The sequence below is a fragment of the Schistocerca serialis genome, chromosome 9 (genome assembly GCF_023864345.2).
Source record: "Schistocerca serialis cubense isolate TAMUIC-IGC-003099 chromosome 9, iqSchSeri2.2, whole genome shotgun sequence".
Taxonomy (NCBI): Eukaryota; Metazoa; Arthropoda; class Insecta; order Orthoptera; family Acrididae; genus Schistocerca; species Schistocerca serialis.
Window position 1 is genome coordinate 166172316 of NC_064646.1, and position 20645 is coordinate 166192960.

Here is a 20645-nt window from a genome sequence, read left to right on the forward strand (position 1 = left end):
ACTCTTACAGCTGCGGAACGTTCAATTCCACGCACCTCCGAATTGCCCCGGCGCCACCCAGTTCCTTGGTGGAACGAGGCATGCCGTGACGCAATACGTGAGCGGCGACGTGCTCCTCGAGTATTCCGCCACCATCCTACTTTGGCCAACTGTATCCGCTATAAGCAGTTCCGTGCGCGATGCCGTCGCGTCATCCGCGATAGCAAGAAGGCAAGCTGGAAATTCTTTATTAGCTCATTTAACACCTTCACTCCCTCCTCGGAAGTTTGGAGTCGGCTTCGACGGTTCTCAGGCGCGCCTAGTTTCTCCCCGGTCTCTGGGCTCACTGTCGCGCATGATACATTAGTGGACCCCGTCGCAATTTCTAACTCATTGGGTCAGAACTTTGCTGAGGTTTCGAGCTCTTCAAATTACCCGCCAGAGTTTCTCCCGAAGAAACATGCAGCAGAAGTGCGACATCTTGCTTTCTCCTCTCAAAATTACGAAAGCTACAATACTGTTTTCTCCATGCGGGAACTCCAATATGCACTCTCTTCTTCTCGCTCCTCCACCCCAGGACCGGATGGTATCCACGTCCAAATGTTGCTGCATTTATCAACCCATAGTCTGCGTTACCTCCTTCGCCTTTATAATCGAATTTGGACCGACAGTACTTTTCCCAGACTATGGCGGGAAGCTATCATCGTTCCTGTTCCGAAACCTGGAAAGGACAAACATCTCCCCTCTAGCTATCGCCCCATTTCTCTCACGAGTAGCGTCTGTAAGGTTTTGGAGCATTTGGTGAATTACCGTTTAGCTTGGTGGCTGGAATCCCGCAGTCTTTTAACACCTGCCCAATGCGGATTCCGAAAGCATCGTTCTGCAATTGACCATCTTGTTGCTCTCTCCACTTATATCATGAACAATTTTCTCCGGAAACGCCAAACAGTAGCAATATTTTTTGATCTGGAGAGAGCATACAATACCTGTTGCAGGACAGGCATCCTCCACACACTGTTCTCTTGGGGCTTTCGAGGTCGGCTGCCCCTTTTTCTTCGCGAATTTATGGCAGAGTGCACATTTAGGGTGCGGGTGAACACTACTCTCTCCCGTACTTTCTCCCAAGAAAACGGGGTACCCCAGGTCTCCGTGCTGAGTGTTGTACTGTTTGCCATTGCCATAAATCCAATTATGGATTGTCTCCTTCCTGATGTCTCGGGCTCCCTCTTTGTGGACGATTTTGCGATCTACTACAGCTCTCAACGGACCAGCCTTCTTGAACGACATCTTCAAGGATGTCTCGATCGCCTCCACTCTTGGAGCATCGAAACCCGGCTTCCGTTTTTCTCCCAGTAAGACCGTTTGTGTTAATTTTTGGCGACGTAAGAAGTTTCTTCCACCCTCCTTACATCTAGGACCTGTCAACCTTCCGTCTTCAGATGTTGCTAAATTCTTGGGTCTTATGTCTGACAGAAAACTGTGCTGGTCCTCCCACGTTTCCTATCTTTCGGCTCGCTGTCTGCGATCCCTCAACACCCCCCGTGTCCTGAATGGTACCTCCTGGGGAGCGGACCGAGTGGTCCTTCTCCGCCTCTATCGCGCCTTAGTGCGCTCGAAATTGGACTATGGAAGCATAGTCTACTCCTCTGCTCGGCCGTCTATTCTTCGGTGTCTCGACTCTATCCACCACCGTGGATTACGTTTAGTGTCTGGAGCTTTTTACACCAGCCCTGTGGAAAGCCTTTATGCTGAGACTGCTGAACCTCCGCTGTCCAATCGGCGAGCAGTCCTTCTGAGTCGTTATGCTAGCCATCTGTCTTCCATGCCTGCTAATCCAGCCCATGACATTTTTTTCGATGCCTCCTTTGGTGTAGGGTATGCAGTTCGCCCCTCCTCCCTACTACCACCAGGAGTCTGCTTCCGTCAACTGCTCCATTCTCTTTCCTTCCGCTTTCCTAAAACCTTCTTGACAACTTGGGGTACAGCACCGCCTTGGCTCCGTCCCCGGATCTGCCTGCTCCATGACCTTTGTCGATTTCCCAAGGATGGTACCCCTTCACTTGTCTATCGTCGGGCATTTGCTGCTCTATGTGCACAAATGACGGAAGCCACATTTATTTACACCGATGGCTCAAAAACATCGTTAGGTGTAGGGGGTGCCTATATTGTTGGCGACACCCCAAATCAATTTCGGCTTCCCGACCAGTGTTCGGTTTATACTGCGGAGCTTTATGCTGTTCTCCAGGCTGTCCACTACATCCGCCGCCATCAGCGGATACAGTACGTTATCTGCTCAGATTCTCTCAGCTCTCTCCTCAGTCTCCAAGCTCTTTACCCTGTGCACTCTCTGGTCCACCGGATTCAGGACTGTCTGCGCTTGCTCCACCTGGGGGGTGTCTCGGTGGCGTTCCTCTGGCTCCCGGTACACGTTGGTATCTGTGGAAATGAGGCGGCCGATATAGCAGCCAAGGCTGCAGTCTCTCTTCTTCGGCCAGCTATTCAATCGATTCCCTTCGCCGATCTACGGGCCGTTTTATGTCGTCGTGTTGTTCTTTTATGGCACGCACATTGGTCGACACTTCCCCATAATAAATTGCGGGACGTGAAAGCTCTTCCTTGTGCTTGGACCTCTTCCTCCCGAACGCGTCGTTGGGAGGAGGTAATTTTAACTAGACTCCGGATAGGGCACTGTCTTTTTAGCCATCGACATCTTTTAAGCGGCGATCCTCCCCCACTCTGTCCCCACTGCTTTCAGCTGTGGACGGTAAGACACCTTTTAATTGAGTGCCCCTATTTTAATCCGTTACGCTCCCGTCTACAGCTGTCGCCTGATATATCGTCAATTTTAGCAGATGACACGCGCTCAGCCGATCGCGTTCTCGAGTTTATTAGTGCCAGTGAAATGACGTCAGTCTTTTGAAGCTTTTTTTGGGGACAACCCACCCCTTTCTGTAGTGGATTTTTAAGCCTTCCTTCTGCTTTTAGTTTCTCCAATTTTATGACTTTCGTTCCCATTGCTACTGGTTTCCACTTTCGGTTTTTTACTGTTTCCTAAGTCACGGACCGGGCGCTAATGACCATAGCAGTTTTGCGCCCTTAAAAAAAAAACACAACACCCTTCATACTGCAATATCTCCTATGAACACACGAGTATCCTCTTTTTGTCATAAAAGATGAAGTAAGACAAAAAGACACATATATATAAGTAAAAAAAATTTCCACATATCTGCTTCCCAACCTTTAGTATCCCCACCAGCGCCCATCGCAATGGAGGCAACTGAGCTAGTATGGTTAGTGCAACAAATTAATGCGAAAACCTGTCATGGAGAGAGCACACGCGTAGTGTGGGCACATCCACTGACATAAGTGTTTACTTATGGCTGGCAATAAGCTGAGTGGGCCAGTGCTTATGCTGAGTTCAGTCACCACATACGTCGCCTTGCACTTCATGCCGAGTGTTGTTTTAGAGTGCTCAGTCATAAACCATCTGCTCCAGGAGCATGCTGAGTTTATTCCTGTGAACTTCTCTATTTGGTTTCAGACTGTTTTCTTCCTGCAGATTGACTTGCATGGCAAGTTCCATTTCCTCTCGTGTTTCTGATCCCAAGTTATTATCAAGCCGCTGTCAACTCGTGAAACACCCATGCGAACAGTATAGCGTATCAGCATTGGCTTGTCTGCACTGATACTAAAACTACCTTTTCTCTTCCTGTCTACTTCATGTGCGATATTGCTTTCCACCTGTCCAATTCTTGCATTGTATCTTATCATGCTGCTCTGCATTGTCCATTTGTGTTAAAAGCCACCAATGTGCACCTAGGTTTAAATCTTACCACATCTGGTTGCTGCCACTACATCTCAGCTCTGAAGATTATCATTCAAGAGAAGGAAAGTTGCCACTCACCATATAGCGGAGGTGCTGAGTCACGATAGGCACAACAAAAAGATTCACACAATTATAGCTTTCGGCCATTAAGGCCTTTGCCAGCAGTACACACACACACACACACACACACACACACACACACACACACACACACTGATGCAAATGCAACTTGCACACACATCTGCAGTCTCAGAGAACTGAAACCGAATTTGGTCTGTCTAATGCATCTACCCATTCTCTTTTATTGGAGATATAACATTATTATATCACATAGTTGAGGACTACAGCCATGAACTTGTCTTCTCAGAAAAATGCTTTTCTGTTTATTTCTATCTTGAACAGAAATTAAAATACATCAAAGTTTTGATCATCTGGAAGGAATGGTTGCAGGGAGTGCTCAGGTAATTGTTTTTTTTAGGTAACTGATAATGTACAAAAACATATACTACTGGTAATTGTATAGATATGAAACAAACACAGAACTAAACACACAACTGCACTTCTATGTTTTGTGTCACATATCTTACCAATAAGACAGAGAACTGACCCAATAGCCTAGTTAGAGTTCTAAATTGCTAAAAACAGCATTTGGTCAGAATCACATTCTTCTTGTTATCCTAACAACCTCTTAGCTGTCTCAAGGCAATAAAAATGTTCCTCACTGGAAGCTCCATGTGGTGGCTTTTTTGGATGAGTTATATTCATCTGAATGAAGCATTCAAGCTTTGGTTAGTTAATGTCCTTGATAGTGGCCCAAACTTTTGCTGCCATGTACTCACCACCTTTCAAGTCAATTTCTTTGCACAGTTCCTGAATTGTTTTCATTCCCGCTCAGTTCCATATGCAGCAGTGCCTGTCAGTAATAGAGTTTGAAACTTGCAGTACAGCCTGGTCCCTCGGTTGGAGGACTGAAATAATATTTGAAGGCTAAAAAGGAACTTTATAAACTTTTTCTCTTTCAAGTTAAATGTTTGAAGCATGGCTTGTGACATTATCAATCAACAAGAGAGAATTTCAATAATTTTGAGTTGCAGAATGTTGCTCTTTATCTTCGGCAATAAACACAGTGTCATATCATTCTATAAAAATGGTTGTTTTCATTCATGAATTCTTTTTGTTCTTGCAGATGAATGGATATGCTTTTCATTCCCTTCAAGCACTGCTGATTTGTAGACTTTTGTATGATCATTAAAGGTAGCTTATATGTTCCGGTAACATTCCTGTTTATCACAGCAATTGTGTATGAGTTGGTTACCTTAAAACCAGGCAAATATATTTTATTTTTAGAAACTGGAGGTACTGTTGGCATTTTCTTTCAGTATAAACCAGTTTCATTTGCATTGTAGTCATTTACTTTATGTAGCCCTACTTATCAATTTGTCAGTCATGTCTTTTAAAGACACTTCGAAATGGCCAGCCGCGGTGGCCGTGCGGTTCTGGCGCTGCAGTCCGGAACCGCGGGACTGCTACGGTCGCAGGTTCGAATCCTGCCTCGGGCATGGGTGTGTGTGATGTCCTTAGGTTAGTTAGCTTTAAGTAGTTCTAAGTTCTAGGGGACTTACGACCTAAGATGTTGAGTCCCATAGTGCTCAGAGCCATTTTGAACTTCGAAATGTTTAGCTGCTTCACTGTCATCTGATGGTTTCTTGTCCTGGATATCCACTTAGCTAACTACATACCTAGATTTCAACCACATAAGCTAGTCGGTAGTCATTTCAAGATATTTTTCATAAATCAAAAGATCAATTTATTGCTTGTCCTTGGATGAGTACCTATATGTATAATGTGTTAACCATCACTATCTTGGTTTCTGAGGTTGTGGTACCATGGGACCTGAGAACAAAGCTGTTTTTTATCCAAGTACATACCAGATTTCACTTCTGTGCTGACGTGAGCCTGTGACAATGTCTCTTACTTCCAACCGTATCTGCCTGCTGTTCTCTCATTGGCTGTGAAATTCCAAAGTACAGTATGTCACTGGCCCTTGCATAAAATTGTACTCTATCCTACAAAAATGTATACTACTGTCCAGTTTGAAAGTCAGCTACTAATGGATTCAGACAAGTCACAGTTTAAACATCATAGATGTTCCTAAAAGGCCAAAGTATTCAGTAAATATTCCCATGGTTGGCAGCATGATGTAATTTGCTGCTGCTCGTACTCACCTCCCTGCACTCATCTAGTTTTGAGTCAATCATTTATCCTCCTCCGACCCTTCCATAGTGCTGTGCTTGAGCAAATGTGGAAGCAAAGACTGCAATATCTTCTAGAGCACAAGTTATATGTAAGAACAGCAACTAATACATAAGTAAAAGATCAGAATCACAATTCAGTCCAATTTTTGAATTTTCGCTCACCCCGCGATCTACTGACGACTCTTGGTACTATCTCCATGATGGGTTTTGCTTCCGTAATTTATTTCCCAACAATGAATCAGTTTAATATGGTTTATTTCATTTGTTAGACATTTTGTTCTGGATTAATTTTCTGTCTTGTTTCATCATGTTCGAAAGCTGATTAAAAGCTGGTAACATCTTTACACAGTATTCTAATACATAAACAGTGACCGAATTTCTCATTTGCACACCACTTGGTAAATCAGTACAGTCTATCAGTATGAGAACTGTTGTTGCAAACCTGTTCAGAAACAAGAGTTTGTAACATTATAGAATTTAGTGCTATTGCCCCTAATGTTTCACAAAATTATCAAATTTTAAGCAGAGCAATAGATTGTTGTCACAGCTAGTTTATAGTTTCTCGGCTATTCCATGCACTAGGGCCACTTGAGTCAAATGTCACTTGATAGTTCAAGTAACACCAATACTGTATAGAGCGCTGTGGCATATCTGGACCTTGTCTTTTTGCATATTTGATCCTCTGCTGTCTTCATTGTCATCTCTCAACACTATTTTTTAGCCTTTTCTTGTAGTCTTTTCTCCTCTTGCAGTCTGTTATTGCGTTATGGTCCCTCGAAACCCTCAACAGCCTGTAGTTCCTTTAATTTATCCAAGCCTCATCGCTTTAGTTTCCTACTTTTCTGCAGTTTCTTTAGTTTTAATCTTCAGTTCATAACCAGTAAATTATTGCCAGAGTCGATACCTGCCTTTGTAAATGATTAAAATCTGAATTCAGAATCTCATATAGTCTGTCACCTTCCATTTTATCTGCATGTCTTCCGTGTATGCAACCTTCTTTCTTGATTCGTAAACGAATACATGGATCTAGTAGGCATATAAACTTGTATGACTTGGCGGGTGTTGGCTTCATGTCTATTTTGGCTAATATGCGATTCACTATGCCATGCGTAGTAGCTTACTTATATTCGTACTTTCTTTTTCATTATTAGACCAGCAGCTATATTGTCCTTATTTGATTTTTTATATATTAATCTGACAAGAAGCCATGTTCTTACTACAGCATTATATATAATTATGAATAGCTTTAATACTGTAGGAAAAGACAGATTGCTACTTCCCATGAAGATCTCTTTTACTAATGAAGACTGTGGCCAAAAGCTTTATATAAGTGTCTTTTTACTTGTGCCTGTCTGCAGCATGACATATCTTCTTTACTGTAAACAGTAATTTCTCATTTCTGACATTGTTGATAATCCTACCTGGTGTTTGCATTGTTTTTAATTTAACTTCAACCAATCTATTTCCCTTTTAAAATTGTCTCACCTACCTACATGATTAAATCCAACATACCACACTGTTTCATAGAATGCAAGTTTTGTTTTTCCTTATGACAATCTATTCATTAGTAGTCCCTGTACGGAAATACAAACAGGAGACGGTTTGTCCTCCAGAGTAATTTACCTAAGAGGGTGCCATCATCTTTAAGCCACGCAGTAGATAAATGCCCTTGCGAGAAGCAACTACTGTAGTTTCTCCTTGCTTTCAGCTGTTTGCAGTACCAACATAGCAAGGTCTTGTTGGCTAATGTCATAAAGCTTTTGGAAAAAGCTGCTACCCCCCATTTCAGGAACCTCTGTGCACATACTCCTCTGTTCTGGCTGGACCAACAGTGTGGGTTCTGCAGTATCAAGCAGGATGTATATGCTCTGGGAAAACCGGGAATTTTTTAGAATTCTGGGAATTTTTCATTGTTTCGGTTTTCAGTTAAATTTTTGTAATTTTGATTGGTAAGAACTGATACTCTAACAAAGAATTTTACTTTAGCCCACTACCGCAGAATAACACAGCAGGAGTAAACCATAAATGAGAGAATAACGCCAAAATAAAACTTCCACTGCTAAGAAAATACACTATTTACAACAACAAAACACATTCCACACACTAGCATTTGCTGACGGCAGAATGAGTCAAAAGCTTTAGAATGAAGAATGAGAATTCTTCGTAACAACAGACTGCTTTCAATGACTGTGATATTTCAGCTGTTTGCATTCCTAACAAGTCACAGGAAAATACTGCAAATGATGGTTTGAGAAGTGTTAATTTCCAAGTAAAAATTTCCTTTTACACAAGATGGATTATGTTACATGTGGGAATGTGCAATGAATTTCTTTAATTGCAGAGCATTTGACTCTCTTCCAAAACTAAACATCTTGTGGACCAGCCACTTAGAGAAATTTTGGGCCTAAAAGACCAGTGATTTATGCCATTATTAAAAAACTGACACATTTTTGTAAAGTGAGAGATGAGTTCTTGAGCAGTTTCACATGTAACTGGTGTTTCTATGGAAAAGTCGAAGTGCTCGACACAACATGTATTCAGCCAGATAGCCCAAGAAATGTTTGGTGCACAACAATGAAATAATCCTGCTTGTGAGTAATATTGTGCTGTTGCAATTTAAACTGTGCTCTTAGGATCCTGCCAAGCCATACCATCGTAAAAAACAGCAATATGTTAAAGTTTAGTTTAGCTTGTAGCTATATTGTATGTATATCAATTTGAAACATAAACTTTTCCTGTTTGTCTGTTCGCACTACTTACGTGATGTTGCTATTGGCTGACTACAAAATGTATTCTAAGCTCTGAATATCTGCTGTCATTAGCTTGCGAGATCACGTGACTTGAGCTATGATTGGCTGACAAAAGCGCATCATACAGCACAATCTCAATTTCAGTGCTTTGGAAGATACTATGCTGTGTTTGGTGGAATTCTTATGTATACTTTTGTACTTTGAAAATATGCAGAGTACATGTTACGATGCATCAAAGATCTTTCCAAAACAAATTCATTTTTTGCTAGGAAGTCCTACGCCAGCATATGAAACCTTTATCATTCAGAGGATTGATTAAGTTTTGCAGCTCTGAGGGAAAGTTTGTATTGTCATTTAACATAGAGAAAATTTGCTGTCACCTGGGGTGTAGCTTATTTTCACGTTGCACTGGATGCTGACTTCACTGTACTGGTGGGCTAAAAGTCACTACCCATCATAACCCATAGAAAACAGAGTGGTAATTTTGTTTGTTTGTGATAATTACAGGTACAAACACAAGAGTGAGTTGCTATTAAATCGAATTTCTCTGACAGAGTTAATTATTGATTCGAACCTGTTGTGAAGATGTTTTCTAATGCAGAAAGTTTTTGCTTTAAAAACTTGATACAAAGGTGATTATAATTTGATAGTAAATGAGTGGAATAAGAAATAAACATTTTCGCCTACAAGGAAGGCTGTTTACAGTTTACAGAAACGTTTCAAGAAAACAGGATCTGCAGCAAATTACCACAGGTTAAGTACGCTATCAGTAAGTGATGTAACTAAGTTCAGAGTTTTACAAGTTGTTATACAGGCCCCCTAAAAAGTCTGTCCATAGGATGTCTTTTGAACAGGATATTTTTTGAACTTCTGTGCAGAGAATTTCACTTAGGCCAAATTCAAACTTCACATGCCTCATCTGATATATGGGCTATTGGAAGACTGACCCCAGTGATAGGCTTCAGTTTTGTGAGACCATGTTAAATAAAGAGAATGTGATGAAATGTTTTCTAAGATAATTTGGAGTGATGAGGCAACTTTCAAACTATCAGGCCATGTCAACAGACATTAGTGTATGTATTCGTATACAGAGAAGTGTAGAATTACTTTTGAGCATAAGTTAAATGAACCTGGTGTTACTGTTTGGGATATTATCTCATGCAGTGAAGTAATTGGCCCTTGGTTGTGTGATGGAACATTAACTGAAGGTAGCTGCCTAGAAATGTTTGATAATCCGTGCCATCCTGGGACTACAAATATCCTACGATAACTTCATCTTACTTTACTTTCAACGTGATGGAGCCCCACTGCATTACACAACAGCTGTGCAAAATTTTGCTGACAAGCTATTTGGTAGTAGAATTGTTGTTGTTGTTGTGGTCTTCAGTCCTGAGACTGTTTTGATGCAGCTCTCCATGCTAATCTCTCCTGTGCAAGCTCCTTCATCTCCCAGTACTTACTGCAACCTACATCCTTCTGAATCTGCTTAGTCTATTCATCTCTTGGTCTCCCTCTACGATTTTTACCCTCCACACTGCCCTCCAATGCTAAATTTGTGATCCCTTGATGCCTCAGAACATGTCCTACCAACCGATCCCTTCTTCTAGTCAAGTTGGGCCACAAACTTCTCTTCTCCCCAATCCTATTAAATACCTCCTCATTAGTTACGTGATCTACCCACCTAATCTTCAGCATTCTTCTGTAACACCACATTTCGAAAGCTTCTATTCTCTTCTTGTCCAAACTATTTATTGTCCATGTTTCACTTCCATACATGGCTACTCTCCATACAAATACTTTCAGAAATGACTTCCTGACACTTAAATCTATACTCGATGTTAACAAATTTCTCTTCTTCAGAAACGCTTTCCTTGCCATTGTCAGTCTACATTTTATATTCTCTCTACTTCGACCATCATCAGTTATTTTGCTCCCCAAATAGCAAAACTCCTTTACTGCTTTAAGTGTCTCATTTCCTAATCTAATTCCCTCAGCATCACCCGACTTAATTTGACTACATTCCATTATCCTCGTTTTACTTTTGTTGATGTTCATTGTGGTAGAATTATTGGATGGCAATGGGAAATAGAAATGCCACCCAGATCACCTGACTTCACACCAATGGATTTTTTTCATTTGGGGTCACATTAAAGAAAGTGTGCGCTACAAACCCACGAACAGTTGAGAATTCGAAAGAAGCTGTTTACAGCACTTTTGAAGATCCTGATAGTATAAATAACTGTATAGTCAAGTATGTGTAAGCATATCAGATTGTCTGACTAAATGTATCAACAAAGGTGGAAAACATTTCGAGAATGACTGTTATAAATTCTTCTGTAGCTCCAATAAAGTTCAGAATTTCAATTTTTTGTTTGTTATTGAACAAAGTTACAGTGGTGAGTGACTTTTGGCCCACCCAGTATGTTTGTGTACAATGTTTTTAATTTTGGTGTCGCTCATGACTAGAGACTTTGTAGGCAATCTTCATTTTTATTTGTACTTCTTTCCTGGCCTTATACACTACTGGCCATTAAAATTGCTACACCAAGAAGAAATGCAGATGATAAACTGGTATTCATTGGACAAATATATTATACTAGGACTGACATGTGATTACATTTTCATGCAATCTGGGTGCATAGATCCTGAGAAATCAGTACCCAGAACAACCACTTCTGGCCGTAATAACGGCCTTGATACGCCTGGGCATTGAGTCAAACAGAGCTTGGGTGGCGTGTACAGGTACAGCTGCCCATGCAGCTTCAACACAATACCACAGTTCATCAAGAGTAGTGACTAGCGTATTGTGACGAGCCACTTGCTCGGCCACCATTGACCAGACGTTTTCAGTTGGTGAGAGATCTGGAGAATGTCCTGGCCAGGGCAGCAGTCGAACATTTTCTGTATCCAGAAAGGCCCGTACAGGACCTGCAACATGCGGTTGTGCATTATCCTGCTGAAATGTAGGGTTTTACAGGGATCGAATGAAGGGTAGAGCCACAGGCCGTGACACATCTGAAATGTTACATCCACTGTTCAAAGTGCCGTCAATGCGAACAAGAGGTGACCGAGATGTGTAACCAATGGCACCCCATACCATCACACCGGGTGATACGCCAGTATGGCGATGACGAATACACGCTTCCGGTGTGCGTTCACCGCGATGTCGCCAAACACGGATGCGACCATCATGATACTGTAAACAGAACCTGGATTCATCCGAAAAAATGACGTTTTGCCATTCGTGCACCCAGGTTCGTCGTTGAGTGCACCTATCGCAGGAACTCCTTTCTGTGATGCAGTGTCAATGGTAACCGCAGCCATGGTCTCCGAGCTGATAGTCCATGCTGCTGCAAACGTAGTCGAACTGTTCGTGCAGATGGTTGTTGTCTTGCAAACGTCCCCATCTGTTGACTCAGGGATCGAGATGTGGCTGCACGATCCGCCACAACCATGCAGATCAGATGCCTGTCATCTCGACTGCTAGTGATAAGAGACCATTAGGATCGAGCACAGCGTTCCGTATTACTCTCCTGAACCCACCAATTCCATATTCTGCTAACAGTCATTGGATCTCGACCAACGCGAGCAGCAATGTCGCAATACAATAAACCGCAATCGCGATAGGCTACAATCCGTCCTTTATCAAAGTCGGAAACGTGATGGTACACATTTCTCCTCCTTACACGAGGCATCGCGACGACGTTTCACCAGGCAGCGTCGGTCAACTGCTCTTTGTGTATGAGAAATTGGTTGGAAACGTTCTTCATGTCAGCACGTTGTGGGTGTCACCACTGGCGCCAACCTCTTGTGAATGCTCTGAAAAGCTAATCATTTGCATATCACAGCATCGTCTTCCTGTCGGTTAAATTTCGTGTCTGTAGCACATCATCTTCGTGGTGTAGCAATTTTAAAGGCCAGTAGTGTATGATCTGCAAACTGAAATTTGTGTTTATAGATGCAGTAAATTCTATTTGTTTTTAGATTTCTTTTTTTTATTTAACATCTTTGTTTTCAATGTTCACAGCTCAGATGTGTGTTTAAATTTTCACCTTTTAGAATTTTGTTATGAATCAGTTGTAAAATAGCTGAAAATGTAGGGGGGGCACGATTTCTGTGTAACATTTGTGCAAATATCAGTACACCTATTGTTGTAGGTCTATTGATTACATTATTTCATATGTATTTCATTTGTTGAGTACTATTGGCTCCATACTTGGTATTATTGATAGGTTTATACTGTTGCATAAATTTCTGTTACTTTTCATATGCTCTCTCTGTATGTTTCACAAAATGTCTTTCTTATAGGTAATCATTACACTTGGCGGAAGGTGACTACGACAGTTCACAATATAATAGTTGGCAAGCTATGGGTTGATCAAAGTGGTGATATGGATATTATCAACCATAAGACTGGAGCAAAATGTCATTTGAAATACATCCCATATAGTTATTTCACCAGGGATGTTCAGAGAAAGGTAACTTATGCATTTGCATATTTCAGATTTTTTTCCACAGTATGTTCAGATTAAAATAAATAAAGACATTTAAAAAAGTTCATCATAATAATTCTAAACATCCATCCCTTCCCATGCTATAAACCCACAGTACCGATTAGGAAGCTCTGGAACACCTTGGAAAGAGCTTCACATGGGATACTGTCCAGAATAGGAAGCACACTCTAAATGGATTAAGCTTCATCAAAATGCTCTCACTTGAATTTGGGGAAGAGCTTGAAGTCTACTAGGGTCAAATCAGGTGAATACCTCTCTTTTGGCCATTATCATCAACGGAACAACTCTTCTGTTGGCTGGAAAATGATGACAGAGAACAGACCTGCACCTTCACAGATTTTGTGTACAGAAAACAAATTGTTTTCAACCAGTACAAAGAAATCTGCTAGTACAGGAAACTTCAGCTCAAATAATAACATAGTAGTTTGAGTAAGAGCGCAACTAGTTCTGGTGCAAAAATTTTGTCGTAGAACTTCTTGAACAGACTGTGTGTATGATACTGTATGCAACAAACAAGCAGTTACATGCAGCTGGTTGACATTTATATGGCAATGGAAAGTCCTTAATGGGATAAATAATTGAAGGATTAAAGATATATGGTTGATTCATCAATCGGCACATAAAAAAGACTGAAATTGTTAATTTGTAGATGAGTACTACTTCAGAGCTAAAATACACATACCTGAGTATACATAAATACATAACCTGCCACCCCCACCACACACACGTACACACACACACACACAAAACTGCGCGCGCAATGAGTGCTAGATCACACTGTGCCAGGACTGTGTCCCAACTGGTGTGAGAGGTTGTTGGATGGAGTAAGAGGGGGAGAAGGCTAGTTGGGAGTGATAGAGAATATTGGGAGCTGGAGGAGGGCAATTGGCAGCTGAGAGGAAGGGGCAGCAGCCATGTGGGGTAATAATCTGCCACCAGAGAAATCATTCTGTCTTCAGGCAACACTTTTATGTAGTAAACAATGGTATGTAGTAAACAATGGTGTGGAGAAGTGGATAGAGGAAAGGAAATGGGAGACTGGAGAAGAGGGTGTGAATGCTGGAGAAGTGAAATTGGGTTCATGGGGCAGAGCTGGAGGTGAGTGTGGGGTAGGGGTTTTAATAAATTGAGAACAAGAGGATTCTGGGAGAACATACCATATTTTACAGACTGTAAGACACCATGTAGTATAAGATCCACTTCAATTTGTAAGCAGTTTGAAGAAAAACATTTTACCATTTTTATTATTGAGTTACAAAGCCAGACGAAAAAAATTTGTAGTTTATAAAACCAAACTGACCTTTAACTTCTCTGAAAATAGTCATCTGAACTTTCTTCCTCTTCCTTTTCATTGTTGTCTTCTTCAGTGCCATAGAGACTGTTACTGATACGGTATTTCTTGAAAGATTTAACAGTAATGCCTTCTCTCACTCTTGACTATGACTCTTTTATCCACTGACTCACTGTTTTGATTGCCCTCAACATATGAATACCTTTAATTTTTTTCCATTTAGAAAGTAGCTACTAACAAAAATGTTGTACTGTTACCAATAACGCAGATCAATTTCAATTCAAGTTCACTGGCACCATTGATTGCAATGAAGCATTATGGGCTAGTCAGTGTCCAGGTTTGTGATGGCAGAGTGGGAGGCAGGCAGTTTCAGCAAACTTGTGAATCTCGCAACTCATATTTGTTGCATTTTTTAAATATGTCTGCTTGTGTCTGTATGTGTGGATGGATATGTGCGTGAGTGCGAGTGTATACCTGTCCTTTCTTCCCCCTAAGGTAAGTCTTTCCGCTCCCGGGATTGGAATGACTCCTTACCCTCTCCCTTAAAACCCACTTCCTTTCGTCTTCCCCTCTCCTTCCCTCTTTCCTGATGAGGCAACAGTTTGTTGCGAAAGCTTGAATTTTGTGTGTATGTTTGTGTTTGTTTGTGTGTCTATCGACCTGCCAGCGCTTTCGTTCGGTAAGTCACCTCATCTTTGTTTTTATATATAATTTTTCCCACGTGGAATGTTTCCCTCTATTATATATATATACTTTGATTTTTTTATTATTTGTAAAAATAATAATAATAATAATTATTATTATTTGTAAAACATACAAAACAAAAAACATGAGTAAAAAAATTTTAAAAAAAAGAATCCTAAACTAAAAAATACAAAACAAAAAAACATGAGTTAAAAAAATTAAAAAGAAAATCATAAGCAAAAAATATATATGTATATATTTTTTTTTACTTCGATTTTTTATTATTTTTTATTCATGATATATGAGCAGTTTATTGTTGTTTATACTGATGTTGTGGGGAGCAAAAGTACTCTTCACAAGAATGTGACTTGTAGTAATATTGTAGCAGAGAGGCAAGTGTACATAAATAATTGCAAAAAATTTAGATAATACTGATGTATCTTTAGCTGTATATATATATATATATATATATAATATATTTTACTTTGATTTTTTATTATTTTTTATTCATGTTTTTTTCTTTTGTATATTTTTTTGCTTATGATTTTCTTTTTAATTTTTTAACTCCTGTTTTTTTTTGTTTGATTTTCTTTTTAAAAAATTTTTTTACTCATGTTTTTTTCTTTTGTATTTTTTTAACAGCTAAAGATACATCAGTATTATCTAAATTTTTTGCAATTATTTATGTACACTTGCCTCTCTACTACAATATTACTACAAGTCACATTCTTGTGAAGAGTACTTTTGCTCCCCACAACATCAGTATAAACAACAATAAACTGCTCATATATCATGAGGCTTTATCTAAAATTGGTTTTGAAACTTATACCTTTGCATGCATGTCCTCACATGCATGCCTTCACCCACAGGGAAGACTTAGCTTCCAAAAATTAGAAAAATTCAGAAATGCTCACTATGTAGACTTTTTTTTTTTGTAAAAAAGTAAAAATAAGTTTTTCTCTCATTCTTTGTTACAACAGTGTTTTTTCATCAGTTTCAATTAACATGTGACTTCAAATTATTAATTTATACATGCAAATATACATACTTGTTTGTACATGCAGTTTTGTTCCAACAAGCGTATTCCAGTGGAGGACTTTTGTTTTAGATGATAATAGGTTATTTAAATTTTGAAATTATGATTTCTGTTTATACAGTTTTAAAGAGACAACATTCCTGAGACCAAATAATTTCTTTGACTTAGGATACACCAAACAATAAGCATTAGGGTGTGGATTTTCTATGACTTCAAAAGGCCCAATATAGATATCAAAGAATTTTGTAATTTCTGAAGTTAATATTTTTGATTTTTCATGAGATTTGACCAGAACAAGACCCCCAATTTTGAAAGTGGTTAATTTTACCCTATTGTTATGTCTTTTATTCCTCTTTTCCCCTTGTTTCCTCATAGTTTCCCTGACAATATCTTCTCTCTCTTGCATAGTTAAAGGTGTACATTTAGGAAATTCAATAAGTTCTGGTATAAGATTTGGAGGTCTAATATTGAACATAATCTCATACGGTGAAAATCCTGTGGAACTGTGTTGTAGGCTATTCATAATATCTTCAAAATTTCGAATGTGCTCAAACCATGTGCTCAAACCAAGTTAGATGTTTGTGGCTACAATAGGTTCTACAAAGTCTCCCAATTTTCCTCATATATCTTTCTGCAGGATTGGTAGACGGAGAATAAACAGATATAAGTATATGCTTCAACTTTGATCTTTCAATAAACTTTTTCCAAATTATAGAGGTGAACTATGAACCATTATCTGATAATATAGCTTTTGGTTTACCCACCTGTGCGAAATAATCTCTTTCAATTTTTATTATAATTTCATGGCTAGTAGCTTTTTTCACTGGATATAGTTTAATTAATTTTGAAAATACATCTACCATAACAAATATGTAACAGTGACCACCTTTACTCTTTGGTAACATTCCATATAAGTCCACTGCAATAAGATCTAAAGGTTTTTCCGGAATAATGTTTTGCATCTCTCCACCACATCTTTGATTGCTCACTTTAACTCTCTGACATTTGTCACAGGTTGCCAATTCTTTTCTTACCTTCTTTCCAATATTGTAAAAATAAACATTTTCTTGTATCTTTTGAATGCACTTCTGTATCCCACAATGACCAAAACTTTCATGTATGTAAATGATCAGCTTATCAGCATCTGCCTCTGGCCAACACAGTTTCCAATTATCAGAATCTACATCTGTTCTCCGAAATAAAATCCCCTTATGTAATTTGTAAAATTTATCAAGTTTCTCATACCCCTTCTTGCCCAAACATTCTTTGATTAATTTCCAACTCTGATCTAAATTTTGATTTTTTTCTAATTTTGTTACACATAGCTCTAATTGTTTTTTCATTTTCCACCCCTTTCAAGTATCTAATTTTAAACTGCTTTTCCTCCTCTTGTTCAAAAATCTCCTTTTCTCCCCCAATTGGTAACCTTGAAAGTGAATCAGCTACTACATTCTCAGAACCTTTTATGTGTTTGATTTCAAAGTCAAACTGTTGCAGAAATATTGCCCATCTGGTCAATCTACTGTGGTATAATTTGCACTCTTGTAAGTAACTCAAAGCTTTGTGATCCGAAAATACTATGGTTTTATGTCCAATAAGGTAAATTCTAAATTTTGTAAAAGCCCAATGAATTGCCAAAAGTTCCTTCTCTGTGACTGTATAATTTTTTTCATGCTTGAGCAACTTTCTGCTTGCAAATGCTATGGTACAATGTATCTTAACTCCATTCTCTACTCTTTCTTGAAATAACTCTGCTCCAAGCCCATAATTACTGCTATCAGTGTTCAAACAAAATGGTAAATTAAAATCAGGTCTGTGTAATAAGTGTTGCTTCCTCAACTCTTGCTTAATTTTATCAAACTCTTCCTGACAACTTTTATCCCAAACCCAAACAGTGTTTTTCTTAAGTAATTGACTTAAACATGGTGCATTCAGACTCTGATCAATTATATGTTTTCGGTAATAACCGCATAACCCAAAGAATGATTTTAATTGTTTTTTAGTCTTAGGAATAGGAATTTCTGAAATTGCTTTAATTTTTTCTGGATCTGCCAAAATTCCCTTGTCTGTGACAACATGACCCAAAAATTTTAATTCAGAAACTGCAAATTTACATTTCTCTAATTTCAATGTCATCCCCCCTTTTCTAAGTTTTTCACAAACTGACTTCAAAATCGAAAAATGTTCCTCCCAATTTTGCCCTGTAACCAAAATGTCATCTACATAAATTATCAGTTTAGACGCCAGTTCTTGCCCCAGTACGTGATCCAAAGCTCTTAAAAATTCGGAAACAGAAGAATTTAACCCAAATGGCACAACACAATATTGGTAACTCTTACCATTGTACAAGAAAGCAGTATATTTCCTAGAATTAACCGAAAGTGGTACCTGATGAAAACCCTAAGTTAGATCCAAACTTGACATATATTTTATATCTGTAAATTTATAGAGTAACTCATCAATTTTTTCGGGATGGTCTGTCTGTCTAAACAAAATTTTGTTTTTGTGTCTAGAGTCCAAAACCAATCTTACTCCACCATCTTTTTTCGAAACTACTACTAGAGGATTATTATATGCACTGATACTCCTTTCTATTATATTACATCCTTCCATCTTTTTCAGCTCTTTCTCAACAGCAGGTCTTTTTGATATTGCAATACTGTATGGTTTTATGAAAAATGGTTCATGAGATTTTACCTGAAGCTCACACTGATAACCCTTTACCCTACCAGGTATGTCACTGAAAACATCACTGTATTCCCACAGCAGATTTTCTAACTGTTGTTTTTGCTCCCCAGATAAATTTTGTGTTTCTGAAATTTTCAAATTTACTAAATTCCCAAATTCAACTTCATCAGTATCAAATCTATGAGTTTCAATATTCTCCAATCTATTTTCTTTTAGTAAATTGATACTGTCAAAATTTCCATTACTCTGATCACCAAGTGTGTTCACAAGATTTGTCTGAATGTATTCCCTTTCACTAGTTTCTATCAAAAGTTTTCTTCCAACCCAATCAAATGCTGTATTTACTTTTACTATCCAATTCATACCCAAAAGAAAATCCTCATTAAATTCCTGAATTACAAAACATCCATGTGTGAACAACTTGCCTTCAATTAAAAATGTCACTAAAGCCTGGCTTTTTACCAATTTACTGCTCTTCCCAGTAGCACCTTTTATCTTTACCCCAACAACTGCATTTCAACATAATCTTTCCCCACTTTCAATTTCTTGCTTAACCTTTCAGATATTCCCAAGATCTCACTTCCTGTATCAATTTAACATTTACCAATCCATGACCCAATTTGAACTTTTATATAAGGACTGCAAAATTGATCACTTTTCTCAGAACCTGTATCCTCATGTAATAAATCACTTTCAATTTCCCCAAACCTATACTTATCAGAATCATATGGTATATCATTAAATGTATTTTTTGTCAAAGTTATAAAATTTGCACAAGATACAAAATTGTCATTAGTACTCTCTATTATCTCAAATAGCCAAGAATTTTCATCCAAATCACATTGTATACTATTGAAGTACTTATCCTTCAGCTTTTCAAAAATAAAATATCTCATCTTTTTCCACCACTCAGGACATACAGTTTCACATACATTGATAAGCATCTTTCTAAAGTTCTTGTCAAAAGAAATAGTTTCACTGTTCAGCCATGTATTCATAAGAAATGTGTGTGTATCATTAGTATCTGTAAAAGTTTCACTTAGGCTAGAAGTTATACATGTGTCATCATTATTTGTGTAGTCAGATTCTTTACCAACAACATCAAAATTCACACTTTCACATACATCCAGCTTGTGAGCTTTATTCATCCTGGTAACATCCCTGGGAATTTCTATAATATTCTCACTATTTAATCCATTTTCAACCATGTGTATACCCAACTCCCTATTTAAACTAATGAAATACCTTTCCTCAACATCATCATCAATACCATTACCATCATAATCAACTTTATCATCAACATCATTACCATCATAATCAACTTTATCATCAACATCATTATGTCTGCTTGTGTCTGTATGTGTGGATGGATATGTGCGTGTGTGCGAGTGTATACCTGTCCTTTTTTCCCCCTAAGGTAAGTCTTTCCGCTCCCGGGATTGGAATGACTCCTTACCCTCTCCCTTAAAACCCACTTCCTTTCGTCTTCCCCTCTCCTTCCCTCTTTCCTGATGAGGCAACAGTTTGTTGCGAAAGCTTGAATTTTGTGTGTATGTTTGTGTTTGTTTGTGTGTCTATCGACCTGCCAGCGCTTTTGTTGGGTAAGTCACCTCATCTTTGTT

General features: G+C 38.8%; 1 protein-coding gene across 2 annotated transcripts in view; it reads left to right on the forward strand.

Annotated features, from left to right (window-relative positions):
- Nucleotides 1-20645, forward strand: part of LOC126419269 (oxysterol-binding protein 1) — a 297237-nt gene that overhangs the window by 245221 nt on the left and 31371 nt on the right. For both annotated transcript variants that reach the window (XM_050086426.1, XM_050086427.1), the window contains one exon: nt 13119-13288. In XM_050086426.1, the coding sequence (XP_049942383.1) occupies nt 13119-13288 (170 nt within the window). The remainder of the gene's footprint in view (nt 1-13118; nt 13289-20645) is intronic.